The 26,945-nt window shown below is 37.7% G+C and overlaps 2 protein-coding genes across 6 annotated transcripts in view; one reads left to right on the forward strand and one right to left on the reverse strand.

The window, feature by feature from the left end:
- Positions 1–21,652, forward strand: part of NSMAF (neutral sphingomyelinase activation associated factor) — a 63,455-nt gene extending 41,803 nt beyond the window's left edge. For both annotated transcript variants that reach the window (XM_033125828.1, XM_033125829.1), the window contains exons 13-31: positions 1,789–1,965; positions 3,283–3,362; positions 3,905–3,995; positions 4,094–4,157; positions 5,280–5,331; positions 5,557–5,677; positions 6,073–6,204; positions 7,271–7,313; positions 7,624–7,787; positions 9,247–9,355; positions 10,987–11,045; positions 14,174–14,241; positions 15,317–15,384; positions 15,813–15,936; positions 16,858–16,941; positions 17,914–18,064; positions 18,500–18,602; positions 18,734–18,843; positions 19,676–21,652. In XM_033125828.1, coding sequence (XP_032981719.1) covers positions 1,789–1,965; positions 3,283–3,362; positions 3,905–3,995; positions 4,094–4,157; positions 5,280–5,331; positions 5,557–5,677; positions 6,073–6,204; positions 7,271–7,313; positions 7,624–7,787; positions 9,247–9,355; positions 10,987–11,045; positions 14,174–14,241; positions 15,317–15,384; positions 15,813–15,936; positions 16,858–16,941; positions 17,914–18,064; positions 18,500–18,602; positions 18,734–18,843; positions 19,676–19,770 — 1,895 coding nt within the window. In that variant the 3' untranslated portion in view covers positions 19,771–21,652. The remainder of the gene's footprint in view (positions 1–1,788; positions 1,966–3,282; positions 3,363–3,904; positions 3,996–4,093; positions 4,158–5,279; positions 5,332–5,556; positions 5,678–6,072; positions 6,205–7,270; positions 7,314–7,623; positions 7,788–9,246; positions 9,356–10,986; positions 11,046–14,173; positions 14,242–15,316; positions 15,385–15,812; positions 15,937–16,857; positions 16,942–17,913; positions 18,065–18,499; positions 18,603–18,733; positions 18,844–19,675) is intronic.
- The window catches only part of SDCBP (syndecan binding protein), a 33,662-nt gene continuing 27,679 nt past the window's right edge, over positions 20,963–26,945 (reverse strand). For all 4 annotated transcript variants that reach the window (XM_033125833.1, XM_033125830.1, XM_033125834.1 and 1 more), the window contains exons 6-9: positions 25,685–25,860; positions 24,113–24,284; positions 23,235–23,326; positions 20,963–22,157 (exon numbers count right to left, since the gene is read on the reverse strand). In XM_033125833.1, coding sequence (XP_032981724.1) covers positions 22,103–22,157; positions 23,235–23,326; positions 24,113–24,284; positions 25,685–25,860 — 495 coding nt within the window. In that variant the 3' untranslated portion in view covers positions 20,963–22,102. The remainder of the gene's footprint in view (positions 22,158–23,234; positions 23,327–24,112; positions 24,285–25,684; positions 25,861–26,945) is intronic.

Consider the following 26,945-nt stretch of genomic DNA (forward strand, 5'->3'; position numbering starts at 1 on the left):
GTGTTTTAAAAACTCTTGATAAATATATTTAAATGTTTTATTTTGTATTTTAACAACACCCAAATTTACTGGATTATAAAGAATTCCCCTAATTATTTTTATGTCCAGTCATGTCTTATGTTAGTTTATGAAAACAGTGTTAGTTTATGAAAACCAAAACTCAAAGTTTTTCAATGTGAGATAGTGAGTTATCCAGTCATGTATTTGTGATCATTAACTGTGGTCTTAATTACATGAACCTTCTGGGCTCAGTATGGTAGCATGGGACTTAATGTGCTTTTAATTAATATTTCCTCAGTCTTCCATGGAAAATTGAACATTCCCACCTTTATCAGAAAAAAACACCTATACTTTACTTTTCAAGCATAAACATTTAAGTTCAATGGTTGAATTAAATTATTCTTATTTATCCAGTTGCCAGATGACTAGAATGGAATGACTTTTGAAAATAGATGTTAGGATTTTATTAATACCATCTTAATATTGTTTGCTGTTCTAGTGTACAGTGAAACCATTTATGAGATATATAGTGAAGTCCTCCCTTAGGAATGAAATTTTCTCTCAAGGAGGAATAGTTTATTTTCAATAAGGAGCACTTTTTATTTTACAGAAGGTTTAGAATTTTTTTTTGCTTCTCACTAGTATTAAGCTATTCATTTTAACTTAATGCATAAGTATAGCTTTGATACAAGGTTACTGTTATCTCCTGTCTCCTGATTTAACTGTTTTCATTTTATTTTTCTAACTATAACAAGATTACAACAAAAAACTCAACTTTCATGGTGAGTCCTAAAATCTCAAGTCAAAAAACTTGCCATGACCTAAAAAGTATGCCTTCTATAAAGCTGTCGTTCTCTTTGAGCTTATTTCTAAGATTGTTCAGACTTTCTCTGAGGTGTTCTGAGAATGGAAAATGAGGAGGATAGTGTTTTTATTTTTAAAGCGCTTTCCTAGTATCTGATTAGACAAGAAACTTAGTAAAAGTAAATAGGAATAAATATTGAATCAACAAATGAGTTAGATAAGTTGCTTGACGCAGCCAATAAAAAGTTTGAAAGCAGAATTTTTTGAACAAAATAGAATAGTTGACTCATTTTATACTCTTTGAAAGGAAAGTTATCCTTGGTACCATGTAATCTGTGATTCCATTTTTTCTGAGGTATTTCTAGGGGTCATCTTTCTGGTTCTTCTAGTTTGAGAAATCATGTCCTCCTGCCAAATATCTTTTTTCTCCTTTAACAGTTTCCTTGTTCCTCACATGCATAAAGAATACAATCATTGACAGATTAGCAGTAGTGTACCTCTTCCAGATCTGAAAGAAAAATAAAAGATTACTTTGTTTTGATTTCATAACAAATGGAGGAAATAAGCTTTTACAAATGGCCATGGCTTCTAAAAGGCATTAAAACTCAAGCACACTTGGAAAAATTCTTTGTTAGTTACATATTATCGATTATATATATAATACAGTAAATATTATATGTTACCATGTAATATTTATATATTTGTTCCATACTTTTATATTTGTTCAATGCTATATATTTAATATACTCGTATATGATACTCGTTCTAGCATATGTTGAGTAATTTTCCTTCCTGGATCCTCAAGATAGTTATACTTAATGGAACGACTGTTTAGTGAAAACAAACTGTAACCTACTTTTATTTTTCTTAAAATGTATTTTTCAAAAATGCATCAAAGGGCCCACATTTAAAGCATCCAGTTTTTACATGCTAAGTAAAAGTTAGCCAAGTTCAGTGGTGACCTTGAGGGCCCTTCCTTCTTAGAGCACCACGTCGCAGAGCGCACGGCAGAGAGCTACACGCTGCAGTGGCAGCGGGGGCACCTGTCCAACTACCAGTACCTCCTGCACCTCAACAACCTGGCCGACCGCAGCTGCAATGACCTCTCCCAGTACCCCGTATTTCCATGGATAATCAGTGATTATTGCAGTTCGGAACTGGGTAAATGCCACAAAGCGTAGTTTTTAAAGGAGAGTAAATTGTGTTGCAGAGTCATAATGTGATATTTGAACAACTTAGAACCCATTTTGATTTTATTACTGAAGATTGCCAGTTTTTATTTGAAGATCCTGGATAAGTGTTATATAAATTATATGTGTTTTATGTTTTCTCCACTGTCTCTTAATTTTTTTAATACTAAAAAAAAAGTACTCACATACTTGTGAAGGACATGACTAGAAAATATGTGTATGATTTTAAGCCAGTGTTACCATTATTACCCATAAATACCAAGTTTTGAAATACTTTAGTTTTTCACTGTGAAAATTATCTCAGGTTATCATATTATTTTTAAATTCACATTTAAAAATGTTCTATCATGATAGAACATTTAGTAAGTACTTAAGTATTCAAAAAAGAAATAAAAATCATCAATAATTACTGAGAGGTAGCCTTTTAAAAATTTTTTCAATTATGATTTAGAAAGAGCCATTTTAATTTTGTGGTATATATACTTCTGTCTCTCAAGTTATTTTAACAAAAATTGTGATTATATTGTAATTTTATTTTGTAATATTTTAAAATTATATTGTGGACAATAAATTCCTTTTGACAGTTTATTTATTGAACACTTGTACTTGAAAGAGATAACAGATTTTCTAGGAATATGATAATTTATTTGATAATAGTCAGGTCCCTACCGTGTTTCCCCAAAAATAAGACCTGGCCAGACAGTCAGCTCTAATGCGTCTTGTGGAGCAAAAATTAATATAAGACCCGGTCTTATTTTACTATAAGACTGGGTATAATATAATATAATATAATACCGATCTTATATTAATTTTTGCTCCAAAAGACACATTAGAGCTGATTGTCTGGCCAGGTCTTATTTTCGGGGAAACATGATAGTTCTCAAATTTGCTGTTATCACAGAATAATAATATTCACTGTAATTCAAACTTACAAAGTAAATCTTAGTATATGAATAATGGCTTTTAAAATTTATTTTTGTTGTTTGCAATATAGAGTAGGTCTTTTTTAAAAAACTCAATATTCAGGGCATTTTCAAATTAGAGACACTGCTCTTGAGTGGCTGTTGGTAACTTAAAACTCAAAAGTTCTCACCTTTACAGCTATATAAATAAACTATTAGAAATACTACCTATCTAATGGATGTGCCAATTTTTATAAAACTTTTTTGTGGAAATAAATGTGTGCATGTGAATCAGTTCAGGGGGATAATATTATTAAGCATAAGCTTGCTTGCTTCGTTTATTCTAATTAATTAATTATTTTTTTAAAATGTATTTAATTATATAGATTTGTCAAATCCAGGAACCTTCAGGGATCTTAGTAAACCAGTAGGGGCCCTAAATAAAGAACGGCTGGAGAGATTACTGGTACGTGCATGTACTTAGGGATTCTTGGTTAACACGAAACTTAATGAGCCATGGCCTATGCTTTTATAGTGACTGAAATTCATTTCTCCACAACTTAACAGGAAATATACCCAGAGTGATCATATTTTTTCTTACTTCTCTCTCTGCCTGCTGCTTTCCCCCATGAATTTAGCTGCTCACCATTTGCATTTTTTGCCTACAATTGAGGAAGTGTGAGGCTGACATGATTACAACTTGATTGACTTATTTTCATGAAGTTGCTCTCTGGTAAATTGCACAAGAGGCACATGAAATCCATTCTGTTCAATCCAGCCCCAACATTGTTACCACTGAGCCAAGAAAAGCAAAATACTTGTCACAGGAATGCTGTGTTTATGCACAGATTTTCCCTCTTCATTTTATCTTCAATTTTCCTATTAAGAGAGAAATTAAGAAATTAAGGAATTGAGGAATATAATATATCCATGCCATGATTTCTTTTCAGCTTTTACTCCTTGAGTTATTATTTTCACTTAGCAATATTTTATTCCCATGTATTGTAGACGCGCTACCAGGAGATGCCAGAGCCAAAGTTCATGTATGGCAGTCACTACTCTTCCCCAGGTTATGTGCTGTTTTATCTTGTCAGGATTGGTAAGGTTCTTTATCATCACACTCAATTCAATGGTATTTCACGTGGATTCTTCAGTATTTCTGTGATTTCACTTAACTCTGATTTTCTCCCCATCTAGCACCAGAGTATATGCTGTGCCTGCAGAATGGAAGATTTGATAATGCGGATAGAATGTTCAACAGGTTTGCCATAAATGCCTCACTTACCATTTTTTAAACTTTACATATATACAATGTGTTTCAAAAAACTAGATATAACCAAAAATGTAAAGATATATAAAAAAAAATCACTAATTGTTATATCTGTTCCTTTCAGGATTCTTTCGTGTGTGCGCGCGTAAATGTGAAAACATATTTAAATACTGTTTTTTTCCCACCTTTTGTAGCCTCGTATTAAATCTTGAAGTTTTCCCCATATTATTGTATCACATCCTAACACATGCCATACCATTTTTCCCGAAAATAAGACCTAACCAGACAATCAACTCTAATGCGTCTTTTGGGGCAAAAATTAATATAAGACCCGGTCTCATATTATATTATATAAGATCTGGTCTTATGTTATAGAAAAATAAGACCGGGTCTTATATTAATTTTTGCTCTAAAAGACGCATTAGAGCTGATTGTCCGGCTAGGTCTTATTTTCAGGGAAACATGGTAATATATTTTAACTATTTATTTTAGCTATTAACATTTCTCTATTGTTGGACATTTAGACTGTTTCCAGTATTTTATTATTCTAAATAATTCTGCTATGAATCAAATACAATTCCCAGTGAGTGCGTAAATAACTTTTTTTAATTGTAAAAGTATTTCCTTACTCCCCCCTGAAACATCAGAAATTATCAAAAAGAAAATAAAGTTCACTTGGCATCCCACCAAGCTAATATGTATTGTTAACCTTTTGGTCTCTGTCTTCCCAATCTTTTTCTAAGACCTACGCGTTTATAATTCCTTTTTGAAATGAGCTATTAAAATAGTTGTATGACTTTTCCAGTGTTTAAGCACTGCCTCCGCTGGCCCTTGAGTGAGGCAGTGTGTGTGCGGGGCTCATGGCATGGAGTTGGAGACGTCCCACCTGGGGCCGTATTCTGACTCCTCATTCACTCCCATGTGAGCTCAGAGAATTTTTCTCTTTTGTTAAAGGGGGATATGCATATGAATGTTGAGAGTTTTGAATTAGTGAGAGAAATGAGTCAATACAGGTAAAGTGTAGAACAACACCTCGCTGCAGAGCAAGTGCTATGGTTGCTGTTTCCATATGCTAGACTTAAAAAGTCAGTTGAATTTTTTTTTCATTTTTAGTATTGCAGAAACTTGGAAAAACTGTTTGGATGGTGCAACAGATTTTAAAGAGGTAAGCAGTTTAAAAAAGCTAATGTATAAAAATGTCAAATCACTATATTGTACACCCGAAATTAATATAACCAGTATAAGACTGTACACCAACTCTACTTAAATTTAAAAATTTATTAATTTAAAAATAAATAAATAACTAAATAAAAAGTTTATGATTCACTGGGCTTGTGGTTTCTGCTTTAAAAATGTTTATTGCTGTTTTTCTACCCCCTGAAACTTTCAGTTGATTCCAGAATTCTATGGTGATGATGTCAGCTTTTTAGTCAATAATCTGAAGCTGGATTTGGGAAAGAGACAAGGGGGGCAGATGGTTGATGATGTAGAACTTCCCTCTTGGGCACAAAGTGAGTACCACTTTGGAAGTATTGCATTATAGAAATTCTTTACCTAGTAGTGCAATTTCACTAGTATTAATTATTTAGTTGCCTACGTTTTGAAATAACAGCATAATTCTCTATCTAAATGAGATAGTATCAGTCCTTTTCCAAATCGGAAGTATTCTATGAGTCTGTGATGTAAAAACATTGATATATGTATATTTGAGAAATCCTGAATCCTGTGAAAATGATTTTTGCCATTTCTCCCTCACAAAATTTATATTTTATATGATGGGGGAACCTCATTAAGAGATATGTGCCTCTTGTCTGTCCTAGAAGCTTTATCTACATGTGGATAGACAAAAGAAATGAGAGAAAATAAAACGGAGGCTGTGATGTTTTGATCAAGTCTAATCTAATAGGTCCCGAGGACTTTCTGCAGAAGAGCAAAGATGCACTGGAAAGTAATTACGTGTCAGAGCACCTTCACGAGTGGATTGATCTAATATTTGGCTACAAGCAAAAAGGAAGTGAGGCCGTTGGGGCTCATAATGGTATGTAATAGTGCAAGTTCATGTAGTGTTTGATGAAAACAAAACCACCACGCCCTCCCACCCCCCCCCAAAAAAAATGAAGGCAGAGCAGTCAAGCTTATTTCTTCAACAGAAGCATCTTCAGCAACAGAGGAGGAAGTACTTTTGCCTAAGGAACATCTATTTCACCATGATCCTAATTTTAGCATGTACTCTCCATCCCGTTTGATAATGTAAGGCTTGCGGCGAGATAATGAGGCTAGTCAGGCAGGTAGAGAAAAGTGAGTGCTTTATTCTGTGCTCCCGGGCGAGGTTCACCGGTCCCGCAGACGGGCTGGCGAAGTCGCGCCCAGGGTAGAGGGAGGGAGGCATATATGCGGTCTTTGGGGTGGGGGTTAGCTGAGTGAGGTGGCTGATGAGCAAGCCCCCCTAGCGCAGATCGGGCGCGAGCTGCTGTGTCCGGAGTTGCTTATCACATCGGCGGTCTGCTGCCTTTTCTGGGAAACGCCAGGGGCCTCAGTCTCTGTCCTGCGGGGAGGGGTCTGACTTGGCAGAGGGGTATTTTTGGCTCCTGGCCGCTTTGACCATGCCCGTAGCTGACCTACCATATAATTCCAATTAAAACTCAATCAAAACATGATAGAACAGCAACCTCAGCTGCTATGAAGGACGCCAGAATTTCTTTGTAACTGAGCAGAAAGAAACCAGCACTAACACACCTCGTCAGTCTCAGTTCTTACCTGCCTCCAGGTGCCTCAGTGTGATGACTAGGAAGTGGTGCTGCCAGTTGACGCCTGATTCCTCACAGGTCCTTGCCCAAGGCAGAGTGGCTCCGGCTCTCCCTGGGGGAGTGGGGGGGAATAATGCTGACTGGGAAAAACGCTGAGATAACCTGTCAGATTTCTGCTCAGAAAAAGATAATTCAAACTGATATTTACTGAAGTTGGATATTAGTCTGTTTTGCAAAGTGAAAATTAGTTTATTTTAATAAAAGTATAAAGTTATTATTGGGTTTTAAAATTCTGAACTGAGTATAACATAACTGAACAGTACATCTTTCAATAGTGTTTTACATCTCTCTTTTCAGTATTTCATCCCCTGACCTATGAAGGCGGCGTAGACTTGAACAGGTACTAATGTCTATGAGGAGTTTCTACTTGAGTTACAAAATACCTCTAACTAAATGATTTAAGGCAGTTATTTAATAATATGAAAGTATGGAAATTTTACAACAAATTATATCTTGCTTTCACCATTATGTGAGTTACTGAGCCTCAGAAAATTATCAAAAAATCTATGATGAGGTTGAAACACATCCTGGCACATAGTTGCTGTTTGTATTGGAAGGTTAATCTCTCCTGTTGATCTGCATTATTTGAAACGTGCTTGCAGGGAACTGAGCTTAGTGGTTCACTGCATTCTTTGTGTTCTGTTCTAAAGCATCGAGGATCCTGATGAGAAAGTAGCCATGCTAACCCAAATCTTGGAATTTGGGCAGACCCCAAAGCAGCTCTTTGTGACACCACATCCTCGAAGGATCACCCCCAAGTTTAAAAGTTTGTCCCAAACCTCCAGTCATAATGCTTCCATAGCCGATTCTCCAGGTAAATTTTTCAGAGATTAAGCGTGAGTACCTTTTTCTCTTTTGTGATTAAGATGTTTCTGACGATTCTGCAGAGAACAAACATGAACTGTGCTGCTGCTTAAAGATGATTGTTTTACCATCTTATTGTGGTGCTGCTGAAAAAACAAACCCATTTTTGTTGTTTTGTTTGTTTTTAACTGGTGACTTTAAAGGAAATCAAATTACTTGTATTTTCTGGTAATTTGAGACTTGGCTATATTTTTGTTGTTGTTATGGTTATGGTTCTGTTTCTTTTTTGTGCTTTTCCAAGCTGCTGTTTGCTTCTTAGCTATTTCCTTTTTCACATTGGCACATCCTGGCCATAGCTGCTTTAACAGTCACCATCCACCCTATTCTTTCCTACTCTGTCCCAGAAATGACTTCCTCTGTCTCTAATTCTCCTCTCCCATCCCACATACATATCTTGATTTCAAGGTTCTGTGTTTTCTTTATTTGATTACATTTTTTTATTCAATCATTTGACTGATGTTTTCAGAGAATTCTGTGCCAGACATATGCTAGGTGCTCAAATGAACTTGATCCTGTTCTCACATCTAGTATTTGGAGAAGAAGGTAACTTTCATCCAGTTACCCATGTTTTCTGTTTCACATAAGATAGCCTCAAACTTACAGGCTCCCAGGAGTTTGACACTATATGGAACTTCAGGAGCAAAATCACTTGATATTTTTATTTCCAGTTCTACTGTCTGTTCCAGGTACATTCAGTCTTCTTAGGCATACACAACTGAGCATGCTCTGAAGCTTGGAAGAATAGCTGGCTAGAGTCACGTGACCCAGGGCTGGCTGGGGATGCTTCTCCAAGACATAGCCCCACACGGTTAAGTCATAAAGACCATAGGATTATCTTGTGATGCCTCTTAAACCCATGCTCTGCTTAGTCACCAGGTTCATAACTCTGTCTTGTGATTCTTTTATCCAGCCTTTCTTAGAACAGAAGTGACAGGATTATTTAGTCCTGTCTAGGAGCACTTGGAGGAATTGCTTTTATCTCTGCGTTCTCCTCCTCAAAACTGAAACAAAACTGCAGCATTCTTAGGAACCGAGTCGTCCACCGTCAGATGTTTGCAAAGATTACTGACAAGGAAATTGTTATTCAATGTTGTAGTTCCTGAAGTTCCCAAGTTATCAGCCAAGTGAAAACTTTGCAAACATTGATAAAAGTATAAAAAGACTCTAGTATTCAAAGATACTTTTTAATCTTTCTCCAAATGACTTTTATTTAGATTGTCTACCTCATTGTTGTTTCTTGACTAACGTAGAGCTATCTATCAAGTACATTTCAAAGCTGTTATATTTTGGTGGGATATTTTGTATTCTTGGTTGTTTGATTTTAATAGAAAATATTGTAACTCTGATGCTTGTTGTCTGTGATGCTTGTTAGTAATTTAGTTGACTCACTTAGCAATAATTCAATGTAGTCTCTCCAGCTGAAGAGTCTTTTGAAGACCTGACTGAAGAAAGCAAAACACTGGCCTGGAATAACATCGCCAAACTGCAGTTACACGAGCAACATAAAATTCACAAAGAGTAAGAACGTCTCTGCTGTCTTCGCAGAAGTTAGGGGTCTTGGCCTGGGGTGAAACCGTTTTAAGCTGAGTCAAGGGGGAAATTAATTCTCTTTTGGTGTCATATTAATTGTTTTTTATCCCCTCAAAATGTCTTTAGCGATCAGCCACGTGAAGTCTATGTAGCAAGGGAGAGCTGGGCACAAAATGGATTTGTGCTGGCCCACCACACTGTGTCATTTCTGTAGTCGGTCATTCTAGAGCAAGAAATGGGGTCTGTAGACAGCAGGTGGCTTTGTCCCACTCAAACTGGGATGTACAGCTCCCCGAGTCTGATTGTGTGAAGCTATGGGATAAACGTGGTGTATCTTGCTTAAGTGTTGAGTTTGCTGATGTTGTAAGGGAAAAAAATATTTTAAAAAAATGATAAGAAACGTGTGTGTGTATATACCGGGGGTGCCAAAAAATGTGTACAGGTGGACACGTTGGTCAACGTTGCTCAAGCAGTAGTTCGCCATAATCAGAAGTGTCTGGACGCTGATGGTGACCACTTTGATCACCTCTTGTAATTGCAGAAGTCAAACGTGACTTGTATTCATCTTTTGTTATCAGTATATATTATTACAATTTTAATAGTTTTTTCCTTTCTTAAAATGTGTATACATTTTTTTGGCACCCTCTATGTGTGTATATATATGTATATGTATGTGTGTACATATGTGTGTGTGTGTGTGTGTATCTATATATATAGAGAGAGAGGGAGATAACATTGAGAAGTTCACAGGGATTTTAAAAAGAATACCTATACTACCAAGAAATTGTGCTTGCTGTTGGACCCAGAGGGCTGATGAGTGTTCCTCGTCTTCTTCCAAGGATATTTACAAAACACTTGGGTAGAAAGGAAGGTTTGAGCAGCACTGACGTTGCCTCATCCATCCTGGTGTTGATAAGAAAACCCAGGCCTAGAGACAAGGCTCATTGTCCGGCTCCATGGCCATGGATTTCCTGTCTAACATTTTGATACCACGTACACCATTGGTCGTGCGTGAAATGGAATGTGCCAGTCTAGTTCAGAACAGTGGTTTAAAATTAGAGCACAGCCTCTTGAAAAGAATACATAATTCCTCCTTATTCATGATACCAATGGCTTTTCTTCTCTCAGCTTCTCTAAATGGCATGTAGAAAGGGGCCTTGTCATCCAGGCAGTGAAGACATGAATGAACCTTTACCAGGACATGCTAGAACCAGACAGTTGTATCATCACTGCACAGATGCTACGTAAATTCAATTCAGTAATGAAGCAAGTGAACTGATTGTAAAGAAGAGTTTCAGTAATTTGAGTGATGGTCAAGTAAGGCGGAATTGAAGACGAAGCATTAGTAGTTTCCCAATTGTCAGAAATATTTTAAACTTCGAATGCGGCAACTAGGGAAGGGAAGAGTGGGAATGTTTTCTAGCCACAAGCATTGCCAAAACAGAATTAGAAGTTGCCAAGCGATGTTTTGTTAATGGCTGGTCTCCTGTAGGATAGATCCAGCCAACAAGCTGTGGAGAAAAAAAATTCCAGAAGCTCAGTAAAATTAAATCAAGGACTTGAAAGACACTAGTGACCTAGTACATAGTTGATAATTTATAAAACTTTGTTTTAAACAGGACGGTTACTGGAATAGCGGTGTCTTGCAATGGGTCTTCAGTCTTTACAACCTCACAAGGTATGTCTTCCTACCTGAAAAGTTGCTTACCTAGAATCCTAAAGTGCCCAAGTTCTTTAACTCTCAGTCCAGGACTGTAGTTGCATGTGCTGCCTGCACATAAAATAGATTTTGAGCAATTGATTTGTAGTATACTGCATCCAATTTTATTGGCATTTGCCAAAAAGAGTCATGAAAAATGCCTTTCTGTTTCTGGGAAGGTTTCCCAAACTGTAAGAGATCCGACAGGAATTGCTGCTTCCCATCTACTTGTTTGGGGAGCCCTTCCCACAAGCCTGGGAGGCGGGTATGCTCCTCGCGGGTCCAAGTGAGAACAGGAAGGAGGGCTGCAGCTGCCAGGTCAGACCTGGGGCCTGACAGGGCGAGGTGCGTGCGGTTCAGCACACAGAAATGCAGATTTGCTGTTAAGTTTTTCATTTTTGTCACTCAGCATATATTCAGGGCGTTTATTGTAGAATTTAGCTCGAAATCTAATTCATACGTTGTTAATGTGTTTATACATTATCAAACTATGAAAAACCCTGCAGTGGCTAGTTGACATGACCTATATTTTAATAACACATTAGAATTTTACCGTTCTGATCTTCAAGAAGGACTATACATCTCTTGCTCTACACACCACTGCTTTTCCTGGCAGTCTACTCAATATGTGACTAGTTAAAGCATGCCTGGTCCCCCTTATGTTCAGTGTACGGTGACAGGCACTCTGGAAGGTGTGAAGATGAAAGAGGTAATATGTTAGCTATCCTGCTTAGGTCTAAAGATAACTGGTTGTACCCCAAAGTTAGTAGCGGACTGTTTTTGAGTCTACTTGCTCTTTAGTCTTTATCATAGGAAATTGTATTTTTCATCCATTAAGTTAAGAAGTGGTGCTATCCAATTAAACACTTCCAAGTAAATCAGTTACTACTCAGATTCTGTAATCATGGTTTATTAACTGTAGCATGTCATTCCTTTGTCTTTCAAATACAATCTGATATTTTATAAAACAGAATTTTTCGCACAGCACAGAAAATACTGTAGACCAAAGGAAGTTAACGTACAGGAAACACACTGGGCCATGTTGGAGTCAGTGGGATGATGGCTGATAGAAGGAAACAGTCCGTGTTTTGCCAGGATCCCTACCTGCTGAGTTTGCCAACACTGTAACACAAGACAAAATTCTTTACCTTTAAGCAGAGCTTGTATTCTTACCTGGATTTGTCTGACATGGTTTGTTGAATCCTTCAGTTTATTGTAGGACCTTGTAAACCATGAGATTTAGGAGCATCAAGGCTTTAAACCTCGGTGACTTATTAAGCATTACAGTGCTTCTTTGTGAGGTTGTTTGTTTGTTTTTAAGTCAAAAGCTTCTATTTTTTTCTGTTGGTTTCTTCTCACTCTTAATAATTCCTATTACTGATTTATAGCTGTATCCTGATTGTCACCCCAAAGTTACGTTTCTTCCTCAAATATGCAGTGCATGTTTAGGTCCGTGACTTAACAGGGAGCCACCCATCACCTATAAGACCAGCGCTTCCTGCCACCTGTGACATGATTACTTCCTTCCTGTTCTTGCTTGGTACCTTGAGGGAACATTTGATTTCAAGAAAAGCATTGTCCATACCAGGCTGGCTCATGGTTTTCTGTAGGATGCCCCAAATGAATGAGCTCAAGTAGACTTTGTGGTGAGAACACTCAGAATGGCCTGCAGAGAGGCCATTCTTTAGAATCAAAGGCAAGGTTGGGAAGAATAGAATATCAGTGAGTTATCCCCTCAGGGTAAAGTTCTGGAATACTGTGTTCATTCTTCTGTTTTTGTTTTCAAGTTAATGCTGGAGGATGTTTTACTTAGACTCATGTTTATACAGTCTCAGCTTTTCTGTATGTTGGTGTTGCAAAAACTAGGTTGAAATATTAAATTTTCCTATACAGAATAAATTACTTAAAGCTCATTCTGACCTTTTATTTATCATGTTGTACAAGTGTAATCGTGACCCTGTATCTTCTATTTTTGAAACTTAAACTTCTGATGTAATTCGTTTTGACAGTGGTTTGGATTGGGACTTTTTGAGGTTTTTTTTTTTCTTTCCCTTTTTTGTTTCCCTCTCCTCCCCTCAAACGTTGATGACTCTGTTTACTGTGCACTTACTATGCACACCAGTTCCAATGGTTCTGTTCACTCCGCGAACTTGGGAGGGGTTCTTTGCGGCTGTGTGGGATTCACTCTGACCCTGGGGCAGAATAGCCTCTAGGAAGCTTTCCCCCACACCTCCCCCTTCCCCCCTCGTCCCCCCACACCTCCCCTTTCCCCCCCTCGTCCCCTCACACCCCCAAGTTGCCTGGCCAACTTCTTCCTTGGTTCCGCCCTCCTTGCGTGTCTATAATACCTTTTGGCTGTATTCAAAGGAAAGCAGTATTTGTGACATGGACTCCACTGCCTTCCCTTAATGCTGGCGTGTGGAATAAATCTGCTTTTCTTTCCACCAACCTCGCCTCTTGAATTTTGGCTTTCGTGCGGCAAGCAGCCAGACCTTTTGCACAGTAACACAAGTATGTTTACAAATGAGGAAATATTGCATATTTCAAATATGGGATGTTTGGAGTACGTTGTAATTTCCCAGTCTTGGTTTTTAAGAGGTTGTTTTGATTCACTTCTAAAACTTCTGTTAGAGGGGGAAATTAAAAGCTTCGACAGTTTAATCCCTACTTTATTGCTTTAGAAAGCTAGTGATTCTCTTCCATAAATGTTGATTCAGGACAAGGTATCACACCATAATTGGGCTAATTTGTTAAAAAAAAAAAAAACTGATGTTACCACAACCTTTTTGTTTTCCTTAATATTAAAATTGCTGTTTTACTCCTGTTTAGCTTGTATCCACTATTAGACTTAACTCTGCGTTCAGTCGTGCTCAAATGTCAACAGTATGCTGTGGCTGTACGGGGTTTTAAATTGATTTCCTTGGCATGGAGTTGCAGATCATAGAATCTTAATGTTGGATGACGCCTTAGGTCATCTAGCCCCATTTACCACCCAGGATATACCAGGAGTGTTCTGCTGGGGCTTCAGGAACAAGGGCAGCATTCTTTGTCCTCTGTAAGAGTCTGAGAATTGTTCTTACATGTTTGCTTTTTCATTATTAAATTAGATTCCACCTTGAAGATGTTTTCTAAGCAATCCAAAATGTTGCAAAGAAGTATATCATTTTCAAATATGGTGAGTTCATTTTAATTTTAAATCACTATTATGATAGAAATTCATGTAGCATTTTGTTTTGTACACACACAAAGACATTTCATTTCTCCCAGAACAATTAGGTTTATTTCTGTGTAGTACCTACAGAATGCCTTACATTACTTCTACGTTAAATTTAACTTTTTTTCAAGTTGCCTCTTTCTCATAATAATGTTTCATTTGTAGCCTAAAAAACTTGAACCCAGTAGAATTCTCCTTAATAATTTTTTCCTGGGTAGGTCGGTTGGTTCAGCAGTTGGAGCGCAGTGTTCATAACACCAACGTCACCGGTTCAATTCCCACATGGACCAGTGAGCTGCGCCCTCCACAACTAGATTGAAAACAATGACTTGACTTGGAGCTGAGCTGTGCCCCTCACAACTAGATTGAGGGAAAAAAACACAAAAACAATGATTTAACATCCTGGTAAAACACACTATTCCCCAATTAAAAAAAAAAACAAAAGTTAGAAAAAAAAAGTTTTTTTTCCTTTTTTGGAATTGTCAGACTAAATGTATGTGCCACTTAAATAACTTATGCATTTCTGAGCTGGTGGGATACATAATAGATACATAATAGAAAACTAATTCTCCTAAGTAATATATTTATTATTGATGTAATTCATCTGAAAGATTTTGCAATTCCCTAGAGAATTTTGGAAGTTTTCCTCACCCACATAAATCGGTAATCCTGAGGGGGTATTTGCATTCCTGAGGATAATCCCTGCTCCCCCGCCCCCGTGATTTACCTGCTGTCGGTAGGAGTCCCTCTAGCCCCGCAGTGAGTCAGGGCCTTCCCCAGCCCTGAGCATCATCAGGCAGGTCCTCCTGCACTTGACATACTTTGACTTTCTTTCCTACATTCGGGGGGGGAAATAAGGCATCTTGAATTAGCCAGTTGAGAAAGCTTTGTAAATATGAGGAGGGCCAGCATAAACAGAATTTGAACATTAATTGGGCGGGAGGGCCGTGGGTCGGGGGGATCCTATAAGAGTTTTACCATGTTTGGGATTTCATAATTATTGTCGGTTATTAATGTTGAATCATTTGTATTTCAGGCTTTATCATCATGTTTACTTTTACCAGGAGATGCCACTGTCATAAGTTCTTCATGGGATAATAATGTGTATGTATCTGTGCGTGCTTCTTGGTAATTCCACACGCATGTAGCTACCTTTGTGGATGTGAAACAGGAGAGGACAGAATCAGGTGGCAGGACACTGGTTTAAAAAAAACAAAAAACAAACAAATATTAGATGAGGATAATACTGTTGGATTTGAGTATAATTATTTGAATCTAATAAATTTCTCCAATTGGACTCTATTTTTCTTTAAGTTTAAATTAAGGTAAAAACAGATGAGCCAGACCTGGAAATTTCTAGTTTTAAATTAAGATTTTCAGTATTTTGGTTTGATAACATGAGAACAAGTAGTTTGTTATTCTGTTGGGCCTTAGTAAGTGCAGAATTAAACAATGTTTCTTGAATATGTGTTTAAGAGTCTTAAAATTAAGCTGAATATTGTTTTAATAGTTCTCATTATCTTTTATGTTAGCTATTTTTATTCCATAGCATTTGGAAGACGCCAGGACACATTAATGGGACATGATGATGCTGTTAGTAAGATCTGTTGGCATGACAACAGGCTATATTCTGCATCATGGGACTCTACAGTGAAGGTTTATATATAATTTCTAACTTACAATGTTTGGATGATTCAAATATTTTAAAGAATTCAATTACCTGTTAATGTGTTCAATCACTTCACTATTTTTCACAAAGTATGTAAGTGATACATAAGAATGTTGAATATTATTGCCTGTTTTCTTTATGTGTGCACGTCTCAATATGATAGGAAGTCTTCATGATTTTTGTACTGTATGTTTAACTGGGGGTTGAATGATCTATTATTTGTTACACAGCAGAGTTATAGAGAAATGTGCAGTCGCAGCCCCTCTTATCTAATACAGTTTGAACTAGCAGTTGATCAGTTAATCAGAAAATGTCAAGTGAAAGTGGGGAATCATTAAAAGATAATGCATTTTACTGAAAGTTAGAGCGTACAAATGCACATTCATTCCCCATTGTATTGATGTAGGACCGTCCATAAACCACACCACTATTCATTGTCTTCCGTTTCCAATTTTCAGTTATATAAAAAGAAAGCAAGAACCTAAAACCATTAAAATTCCTTCGAAAGATTTGTAAGAATTATTTCCACGATTATTTTGGATAAGTTTTCTTACCTATACCTAATTTTAGTAATTTTCTTGGTGACTTGCCTTTTTGAGTCTTCTTAAAGCATTAATAGACACTACAACACTTCTGTACTCATTTCCTTAGTTCACACATTACTTAAGTCACATCATTACAACAGCAAGTGCAAGGGATGGAAACAGACAGTTGAGTCTTGGTCGGCACATGGTGGTGGGAATACAGGCAGGGGCCCTGTGGGACGGAACCAGAGCGTTAACGCAGCTTCCTGTTGTTGGCAAGTGTATTCAGTGGAAGTTGGTCAGTGAAGAGAGTTCTTCCCGAATGTATTAGAAATGCTTTCATATTAAGTGTTTGCAAATACCTTCTGCACTGTTTCATTCTAGGTGTGGTCTGCTGTTCCTGCAGAAATGACAGGCACCAAAAGACACCAGTTTGACATGCTGGCCGAGCTGGAACATGATGTCAGTGTGAGTACCGGCCACCAAAGTGCATGAAAGCTGAGCTTCAAAGTCGGGGGGCAGGGGGAGGGGGAGAGTCTTGGTTTTACTTACGTGTTTATGACCTTTTGCTTTGTTTTGCTTATTGGAGATCACAGGCTCACTCTCAGTTCTTTGAGTTGACTCTTTGGGTTTCTAAGTCTACTTTGTCCTTTTTCCCCCAGTTTACTATTTCCCTGAGAATTAGCCACCATCTAACTAGATTTCCAAAATACCAATCTCTCAGCATGACATTGAATATTTGGGTACCCTCAAACTATTTGCAGCCACAAGCTGTGACCCATCTTTCGTGTTTTCTGAAATAGCAAGTGGAAGGGACCGTCTGTCTAGGACGATGGACATCCAACAGCTGAGAACACCGACCTGGTATCTGGATGGCCCAAGTCCACTCAGCCTGGGGCAGAACCAAGGCTGGCACTTTGTTCTTTTCACTTGCTCTGTTTCCACTGGGTCACACTGCTGCATCTTAGGCTGTCGCTTACAGTACTGCCTTTTCTCTGAGGTGGGGAATTGATGCCTAATTTGCATGGTTGACAGATCAACTAGACAAATAGTGATTCAAGATGGGTATGCAAGGATAGCCTTGAGAGAGATCCCCTGTTCTCCCAAACCCCTCAAATCAACCCCCATCGCCTGTGCTTCAGGAAGTTTGGCTCCAACTTACTATTCATGGAGTTAGACTGTCAGTTTTAGGCTATTTTAAAACAGCATTACATTTCCCCTAGCAATACTTCATTTTATTCACTAGCATATGAAGAATTTCCTTTTTAAATAAATTATCATTCAATAGGTGATGTTGAAATACACCTGCATTAGTTACACCGTTACACTGTACCATAGTGTTTAATTTATATCATTATGTCCGCATGTTTGAATTGGCCTAGGGAAACATAGCTTATGACGATAATTCTAAATGAAATACATATGTGTTTTCTTCCTTAGGTGGATACAATCAGTCTGAATGCTGCAAGCACACTCTTGGTTTCAGGCACCAAAGAAGGCACCGTGAATATTTGGGACCTCACTACGGCCACCTTATTGCAGCAGGTTCCATGCCATTCAGGAACTGTATGTGATACTGCTTTTAGCCCAGGTAGTATTATCCTTTTTAATGCAGATGAAACCGGGGGAATTGGAATTATTATTTTGAAATAAATACAAATGCAAAAAGAAAAACACTTTTCTGGTAAAAGACATTTTGCCTGTAGCTAAGGCTGCTTCGTGGCAGAATCTAGTATACTTGGCATTTGTGCCTAGTAGAAAAGCTGTGTTGGATGTTATTCTTAATTCCTCAACTCACTAGACAAATTAGTTTGTAAGATATAAATGAACTCACACCAAAGTGTCATCAGCTCTCAGAAACAGAAGCATTTCAAGGACAGGATAGTCATTGGTTAAATAAAACAAGTAGCTTAAGGGAAGTCAAAGTGAACATTAGCCACCAGATTCAGAAATAAAATCTGAGAATATTCTATGTAAAAGCCACTCTGACTCTGTAACTTGTAGCTGTGTTTTTGCCTCATGTTAGACAGTCGCCATGTCCTCAGCACAGGAGAAGATGGCTGTGTGAATGTCATCGATGTGCAGACAGGAATGCTTATCTCCTCTATGACTTCAGATGAGCCCCAGAGGTATGTTTTCTTGGGAAACTCGTGAAGACATTTATGTACACACAAGTTCATGGTCACATCATTTGGGCTTGCAATATAGCCCTTCCTTCATGATGAACAATGAAATGCTTAGTTCTAAATCATTCTTGCAGGTGCTTTCTCTGGGATGGAAACACTGTTTTATCTGGAAGTCAGTCTGGTGAACTGCTTGTTTGGGACCTCCTTGGAGGAAAAATCACGGAGAGAATACAGGGCCATGCAGGTAAAGAGTTACACAGTTGACTTGACCTTTTTTCCTAAAATATTGAACTCAAATTTGCTTTCCTAGAAGTCATAGCCACAGCCGTCAGACAAGAAAAAGGAATAAAAGGCATCCAAATTGGGAAGGAAGCAGGAAAACTCAGTTGCAAATGACATGATATTACATTAGGAGAACCTCAAAAAACTATTAGAACTGATAAATGAATTCAGTAAAGTCGGATACAAAATTAATATTCAAACCTGCTTTCCTATAAGGGAACATCCTCCTCTCAGGCAGAAAACATCCCCGGTGCCCTCCGTGCTGTAAACATCCCCCTCCAGCATCCTGCTTGGCTAGGTGATCTGTATCTCTTGGGTCCTTCGGGATTTAGATTTATGGTCACAGATATTTGACTCCAAAAAGGAAGTTTTTACATTAACTTTCATATGAAAAATTAAAAACCATAGTAAGAGCTCTAAGTTTATTTTTAAATAGTTTTAAAAAACAATACAAAAGTAATGAATCACAGTGAAACTAAGTATTCTTCCCACCACTGAATCCTACCTCCCAGTTTTTGGAGGACGTTTCCCAGTTTGTCCTGGATGTGTGTCCTCTTATTATTGAGCAGGTGTTTTTGCATATGTATGTATTTGCATTCTGTTCTGTACCCCTAATTGCCAGTTTTAGCTTTACTTTTAAATGGTTTCTTATTCCTCACAAGTTCCTTGTACCAAGCAGTTTTTAATTTCTACAAAGACTTTAGGATGAGACAAGACAACATAGTACTTATTAGTTTATCTTTGGGAGCGTCCTGGTCAACTTACGCCCTAACCACAATGTCTCCTTCTCTTAGGTGCTGTGACATGTATATGGATGAATGAACAGTGTAGCAGTATCATCACGGGAGGGGAAGACAGACAAATTATGTTCTGGAAATTACAGTATTAAGTGCCTTTTCCTCTCCTGAGTATTAAATTGAACTCTATTTAATGTTAACTGTTAAAGGAACTGGTGAATGTGCAATGATAGTAATTAGAAGTTTTACCACATGAGAAATGTGTGGTTTTAAACTTTCTAAATCATGGTGACTTCATTGAAAGCCATTAGTTGCCACCTTTTAAGGCAGATAAAGATATGACAGTGTTAGGGAGAAAACATTACATTTATAAGGCAGATGCTTGGTCAGAAGACACGTGTGAGTGGCAAAGCAAGTAGGTAAGAGATACTAAACTGGGCTGGGTAAACTTCCAGAAAGCATTGAACAATTTAGAATTTTCCAAGAAAACGTGCAGTATTCTCTCCTTCCGAATCACTCTATTTTGTCTTACTGATCTACACAAATCCTGCCGAGTGGGTTTTTTGGGTATGTGTTTTCATGGAGTGGTTACTTTCTATAACCTACTGTCCCCAGATTCTGAGAACCTGGGGAAAGATTAGCAGTTGTTTACTGTGTATAGGAACCATTTATTTCATTATAGCTATTAAATGCTCATCTTTTCTACATTAAAAATATTTTTCTGTAACGAAAGCCATTTTCATTTTCTTATTTAAATGATGTATTACAAAGACAAATACATTTTAAGAACTTTAAGTATCAATCCTTCTAGAAAACCACACTTAGTGAGGTGAATGTTGTTTGTACACTTTGGGAACTATCTTCAGACCCAAGTCCAGATAGCAAAGTAGCTGTAAGGCAGTAGCACTGAGTTTCTTTTTTGAAACACAGTAACTATGTGATTTAAAAATGTTTTCTACTCTTTAAAAATATTATTGTATCTTGTAGACAGTATGGCTGGGGGAAGAACTCGAATCAGACCAGGGTGATAGAATTTTCAGTCAGTTTTAAGTGTCTTTAAACATCACTTGGTCTGAGGTATTGCTAGGGAGAGTCTACAGCCTGAGGTCCTGCTGCTCGGACCTGAGGGGTGCAGACCTGTCAATCTGGGGTTCACAGCCAGAAGCACTTTTCCTGACACTCCTACTCTCCGCACAGAGGGCTTTTCTCAGGGCCCCTGGGTGTCAGCTGCGGTGGAGATGATGCGCTCCCATGGGCCCAAGGTGAATTTTCCATGCCTGTTTTCTAGGTCATGCACAAGTTTGGTGAAAGCCATGGACAGTATCCAAATGATGCAATAATGGGCAGACTAAAATTTAACTTTATTTATACATATTTAATTAGAGTAGGCATAAACCACAAAGAAAAAAAGGCAGGATAAAGTGTCAATGCCATTTTGTTTGCAGGGAGGAGTCAGGAAATGGAACCAATTACCAGGACAACATTCTAAGACCATCTCAAAGTAGCTAGGTTACATACTGGTAAGAGTGAAATATCAAAATTAGGTATTATGCCACTTAATCTACAAATGAAACAAGGGAGTCAAAAGTTTATCCCACTTATAGTATAAGAATTTTTACATTAAATATAGTAGTTCACTTTTCAGAAAATGATACCAGTAACTTTTAGAAGAAAGAAGTTTCCGTTACACAATGACTAGAGAATCTCAAATGTAACTAACTAAGCAGCGATGCTATAGCTCAGTATGTATCATTAAATTATTCTGGGCTAGTGTACATTTCAGTTTAGTATAGAACTGCATTTTGGGTTTCAGAAGGCAGCTATAGTTATATTTTGGCTTTTATTCTAGATGCTTAACATAGTTAAGGCGACAGTTCAAGCATATTAATTGAAGGTAGTTAAATTTTAATAATCAACACAATATCTTGCAACCTAAATACACTGTGTAATGCTTGCATGGAATGAAACCAGTGTTATTTAATTGGTGTTTTACAGATGCACTATACACACACACACACACACACACACACACACACACACACACACTAAAAAAAAAAAACTATCAAAAGCCATCATTCTAAATATACTATGGTTAACAGTAAAAATGCAAATAAACTAAAGTAATATGAACAGCATTACTTGATACCTACGATAAAAGTTCTAAGAAAGCTAAGCCTGCATCAGTCATTCTAATGATAATGGCTTATAAAAGCATCAGGTTGCCAGTAAAGAAACTATTCTATGAAAGTCAGTAAATCTTTTCAAAGTTTCACATCTGTAAAACCAGGATAAGGCTATAACTATCTTGAAGTCTGAACAAGGTATCAGATCAAACAGAGATCCCCAGCCATAATGTGAGCTAGAAGGTCCTCATGCAGCATATGCTCTCTGGCTCCTAGAAAGCTTCATGTGCATAATATAAAGTTAAGTTGCCAAAGAAGTAAACTGGAGAAGTTCAGCGAAGTTTCCATTGTGCCATGACTTTTAAACCTCAGGAATGGTGTGGTCCATCAGGCTTTTTATAATGCTTGGTGCCATCCTACAAGAGAATCACACTTTTATTAAATGCTGAAGCTTGGGTTTCTTTTTTCAAAAATGCTACGCTGAGCCAAGAACAACCTTAGTCAATTCAAAAACTTAGCACAAGATAGCATCAGTGGGATGCTGGGGAGAGGACGGGAAGGGGACAGGTCTTCCTAATGAGTTCTGATCTAAGGGTCTCATGTAATCTAGTTGTTTGCAAATATCCTGTGTGAAAGGCTATCTGGACCTTGACTAGAAAAGTTAGATAAGATACTCGTACAAGGACGTGCTTGTATATTAAGGCTGATGATTTTAAAAAGAAAGAAAATAACAATGCTGTAATAAATTGGGAGGGAAACTGGGAGTGGGGGGTAGGAGCAACTATCACTAGTTTAAGAAGAGAGCACTCTAAAATGATCAGTGATGACAATAACTTTTTTTACCCCAAAAGTAGCCAGCTACCTTCTACCCAGAAGTTGAAACAAACAAAACTTTCATTACAGGTGTTGTATTTTTGAATTTTTAAATCCTATTTCTACATACAAGATAGATTCTGAAAGGATTCTAAGACGGCTTGACAAAAATAGGATTTTAAAAGCACTAGGGACGATAACCCTTGCTTCCCCTTTTGCAGTCTTCCTACTGAGTTTTCCAGCCCTCATCCTCCACACACCACACCCCTACACACCTCTATAAGCTTCTTGAGATGCTCGAGAATGAAAACCGGGACTCCTAAAACCCTACAGGCAAGAATTCGCCATCATGAACCACCATAAGTAGAGTGCAACCACAGCCCATTTTACTGAAAATTGGAAGCTGGAATGAAAGCCTGCCCATGTCTGATCATGCACCCTTTTCCTACAGGAAATGTCAAAATTTAGGAAGTGTATGGCGAATGTTATTCCATACTTGGGAGGTTGTGAGGAGTCATCCTTACAAACCAATTCCTCTGATTTAAACAATTTACTTCAAACTTTTAGATAAATACCAATGCCTTTTAGGTAAAGAACCAAAGGTTTGGGAATTAAAAGAAAGCACAGTGCTTATACTATCACATGATCATAAGCAACGAGTTAAAGAACTATCTACTTACCGCTTAATAACATGTTCAAAGATAAAAGCAGGCATGATTGTAATAGTAATTACAGTCCCAGATGTTGACAATATGTCTGCAATTTGAGAGTCCTGTTGAAACGTAATGAAAATTCCAGATGTTTTATTTAATAAATATAAAACTATGTTATTCTTGATAAATACATATGTCCTCTTATGTTTTGCTAATCTCTCTAAAATCCTAACCCTTGGTATTTACAATTTTTTCTTCTTTTCCTTACCAAGTTTAATTTTATAGAATCACAATGTTATATGTAGTAGCAAAATTGCTAAGTAATCTGAGTTGCATATATTAGCCAAAAAAATCTATTACTTAAGATTAAATAATTTCCCCATATACAATATTACCATATCCCCTCAGTTAACTGTATTCTTAGCCACCGTTTATGAAATGAACAGGTCTTAATGAAAACCTTCAGATGTTAAAATAGCCCTATTCAGGAATTTGTGGAAGGAAAAAAACTAAAAACGAAGTACTAATATGAACAGAAACTATTATTCATTTCCTACAATCTGGATTGCAAAAAGTTGGGCAATCATTCACTCAGAATGCCATCTAATCTTCAATGCCCATGTCTCCACAGAATTCTAGTTTAAGGCACTTCGGGGATCGTCTAGTCCAGGCCCCTTGTTACAGGCACAATTCCAGATAATAGCTCAGGTAATTCCTTAGACTGGCTTGAGAACACAGCTAGCTCACAGCCTAGCCAGAGCCCCAGGCCCCACGTCGCCCATCTCCCCACTGAGTTTCTATGTTTTGGAGGTCAATATGAAAACAGCACCAACTAGACAGAAAAATGAAAGAGACATTTGCTACAAATAAAGCCAGCAGAACAAGACACAACTTCTGTTCCTTACCTTCAACCCAATGACATTCTGTCCATTGATTTCACAGATGTTATGTTCTGTGAGAAGACCGTTTCTGGCTGCAGAACTATCTTTCACTATGGATGTTATTTTTCCATTTTTAAAGATAAAACCAACGTGTCCAGTACTATCCTTATGCATAGTAATTGTTCGTTCAAAGGGCCTGCAAACATAATGGGTTCAATTAAAAATGGAATTCCATGGTAAACATTTTAATGGATTTCTTCTATTGTGCCATACTGGATGCTCTGTTATAATAATCTCAGTGTTTCTAATAAAATCAACTAAGTATGGCTCTGATACTGCACATGCACAGAACACCTTAGCACAAAAGATTACAGTTGACCCTTCAACAATGCAGGGGGTGGGGTTAGCACCGACCCCTGCGAAGCTAAAACTTCACACAGAACTTCTGACTCTGCAGAAACTGAACTACAGTCAGCCCGCCACACCTGCAGATCCCCAACATCGTATCAAAGGATGTGACCCTTAAACAACACGGGTTTGAACTGCGCGGGTCCACTTATTAATTAAATCCGTGTATAAGCAGACCTGCGCGGTTCAAAACCCCGTGTTGTTCAAGGGTCAACTGTAATTTAAAACAAATTTCTCCATGACAGTTTGCCTAACTTACTAATCAAGATGTCCTTTCTTGAAGTATCAAAGACAACTGGATTTTAGAAACTTCCTTAGAGAAAGGCAGGTGTGCAGCTGGGCTGTCTACTCTCACAAGCTATCCTGCAGGTTAGGATTACTCACCTCTCTACAACGCTGCCATCATGTTATTATATGGGTTTTATGATAAACCTGTGCTTTCATAAAATTCAGAACAGTTACATCCTTCTGTTAGTCCAAGTTACTCTTTTCCTTAGATAGAGAGCAAAAATGGCATTCACCTATAACTAAATACCTACCATGTGTGAGAAACTGGAAACACAAAAGCAGATAAACAGAAGTTTAACTGAGAACAAAAACCCAAAAGCTAACTGTAAAAATGGGATATAGGTCCACTTTTAACATGTGTGAGGGCTGGGGCAAGAAATAAATGGAGGCCCGTGCTAAATGTTATAAATGAACTAAATGCTAAATAAAATGTTCCAACCCCCACCTTGACAACTAGAGCTTCATAACCACCCAACAGGCCAGCTTTGGTTTTCAGAATGCACAGAACACTTTTGAGTTCTGCAGGAATCTTGGCACTTACACCCTCGGCGGGATGTCTAAGCAGTAAATTACAAAGTGAGGCCAGGGACACCATTCTGCCTAGTTCCTTTTCCAATGGACATTTTCTATTTTTTTTAGAGAAACAGATTAAGACAAGAAAGTAACTTGAGGAAATTTTCTGTAAGCTCTGAAATGAGGTGTATACAAAACCAGAATGCTATTAAAAAAAAAAAATCAAACTATGTGAGAAAAATCGGCATCACAATTTTAAGACACTAAGGCTCATCACAAACATTTGATTATTTTCTGCAACAAAATACTATATTCACAGAATCTTAAAAGTGTAAGAAAATGGAAAACTAGTCTTGAATTTCTACTTGAACTGTTTAGTCAGCTTACCTGTCACGAATTGTCATAGTAATCTTCTCTCCAAAAGCCTGTTTGAGCACCTTGTGTGCTTTATCAGAGCTCCAGCCTGCACAGTTCTCCCCATTGATCTGGAGCACTTGGTCCCCGAATCTCAGACCAACCAACGAGGCTGGAGAATTTGCCTGGACTAGCTGGACAAATATACCCTACAGGAGAAGACAATAACTTTGGTCATTCACCACTGTTACGGTATAGTTTTAAAATGCTGGAAAATTAGGAACCAACTACTTAGGTTCAGAATCTACCCTAGCAAAAAAACAAACAAAAATTACATGAGTATATGCATCATTACGCCCAAAAAATAAACTAAAAATTTTATCAAGGCAATAACCCCCAGAAATAAAGCAAAAAAGAGAGACCTCAAGTGGTGATTTCTACCTCAAATCATGACCCATCTGGCTAGTCTCAGTCAGCCCTTCAACTTGGAATAAAAAGACTTAGGAAAATGAAGTAGGGTTACTGTAATAAATGTAAGCTTCTATGAGTCTGACAGAAAATCACATGGGTATTGGCCACATGATCATTATTTAGGGGGAAGCGAGTCAAGTGTTAGGAGTTTCGTGATTTCTTTTACAGTTTAAAAAATGATACTTTATAGATACCTTTTATGATAGTTTAATGATACCTTTCAACCTAAAGGATTCCCTTATCCATTTGCTAAATTATGCATAATCAAGTAAGATTTTATGATTTATTAAACAGTCTAAAAAGGTGGGCACATTCAATACCACTATAGTTCTTACAAAGCATCCACTAGGAAGTAACTCAATCATTTTAACTAAGAACTAAACCCATATGGGTATTTTTACTTATATAAATTCTGAATCTCACATGTTGAACAAAATATAAACAAATAAGTATAAATGAAGAGCGAACCTGGTAAAATGTGAAAGCATCTACAAGGCTAGACCCTATCAACCATCTTAAGCTGGGTCAGACATGACTTCTGTGTGTGTCCTCTACTTCAGTTTAGGGTGGTACATGGAAACTAGGCAGCATTCTGTAAAGCGGTCTGACCAATGAGCTTTGACCAAGTGGACAAATTCACTGCAAGGATAACTGTAATGGCGGGCAAGGGCCTATGAAAAGCATCTAATTTCTTTAGGATGGACAGAGGAAGGAGCGCAGAAGAAACCCTGGCAGAAGGGGCAGCAAATACTCTATTCACTGAAGAGGAAGGGAGAGCAGCAAAGTCAGAGCTGCTCAAAGAAGCATGCTGTGTCTTGAGTAA

This window comes from Rhinolophus ferrumequinum, chromosome 14 (genome assembly GCF_004115265.2).
Source record: "Rhinolophus ferrumequinum isolate MPI-CBG mRhiFer1 chromosome 14, mRhiFer1_v1.p, whole genome shotgun sequence".
In the NCBI taxonomy this organism is placed as follows: Eukaryota; Metazoa; Chordata; class Mammalia; order Chiroptera; family Rhinolophidae; genus Rhinolophus; species Rhinolophus ferrumequinum.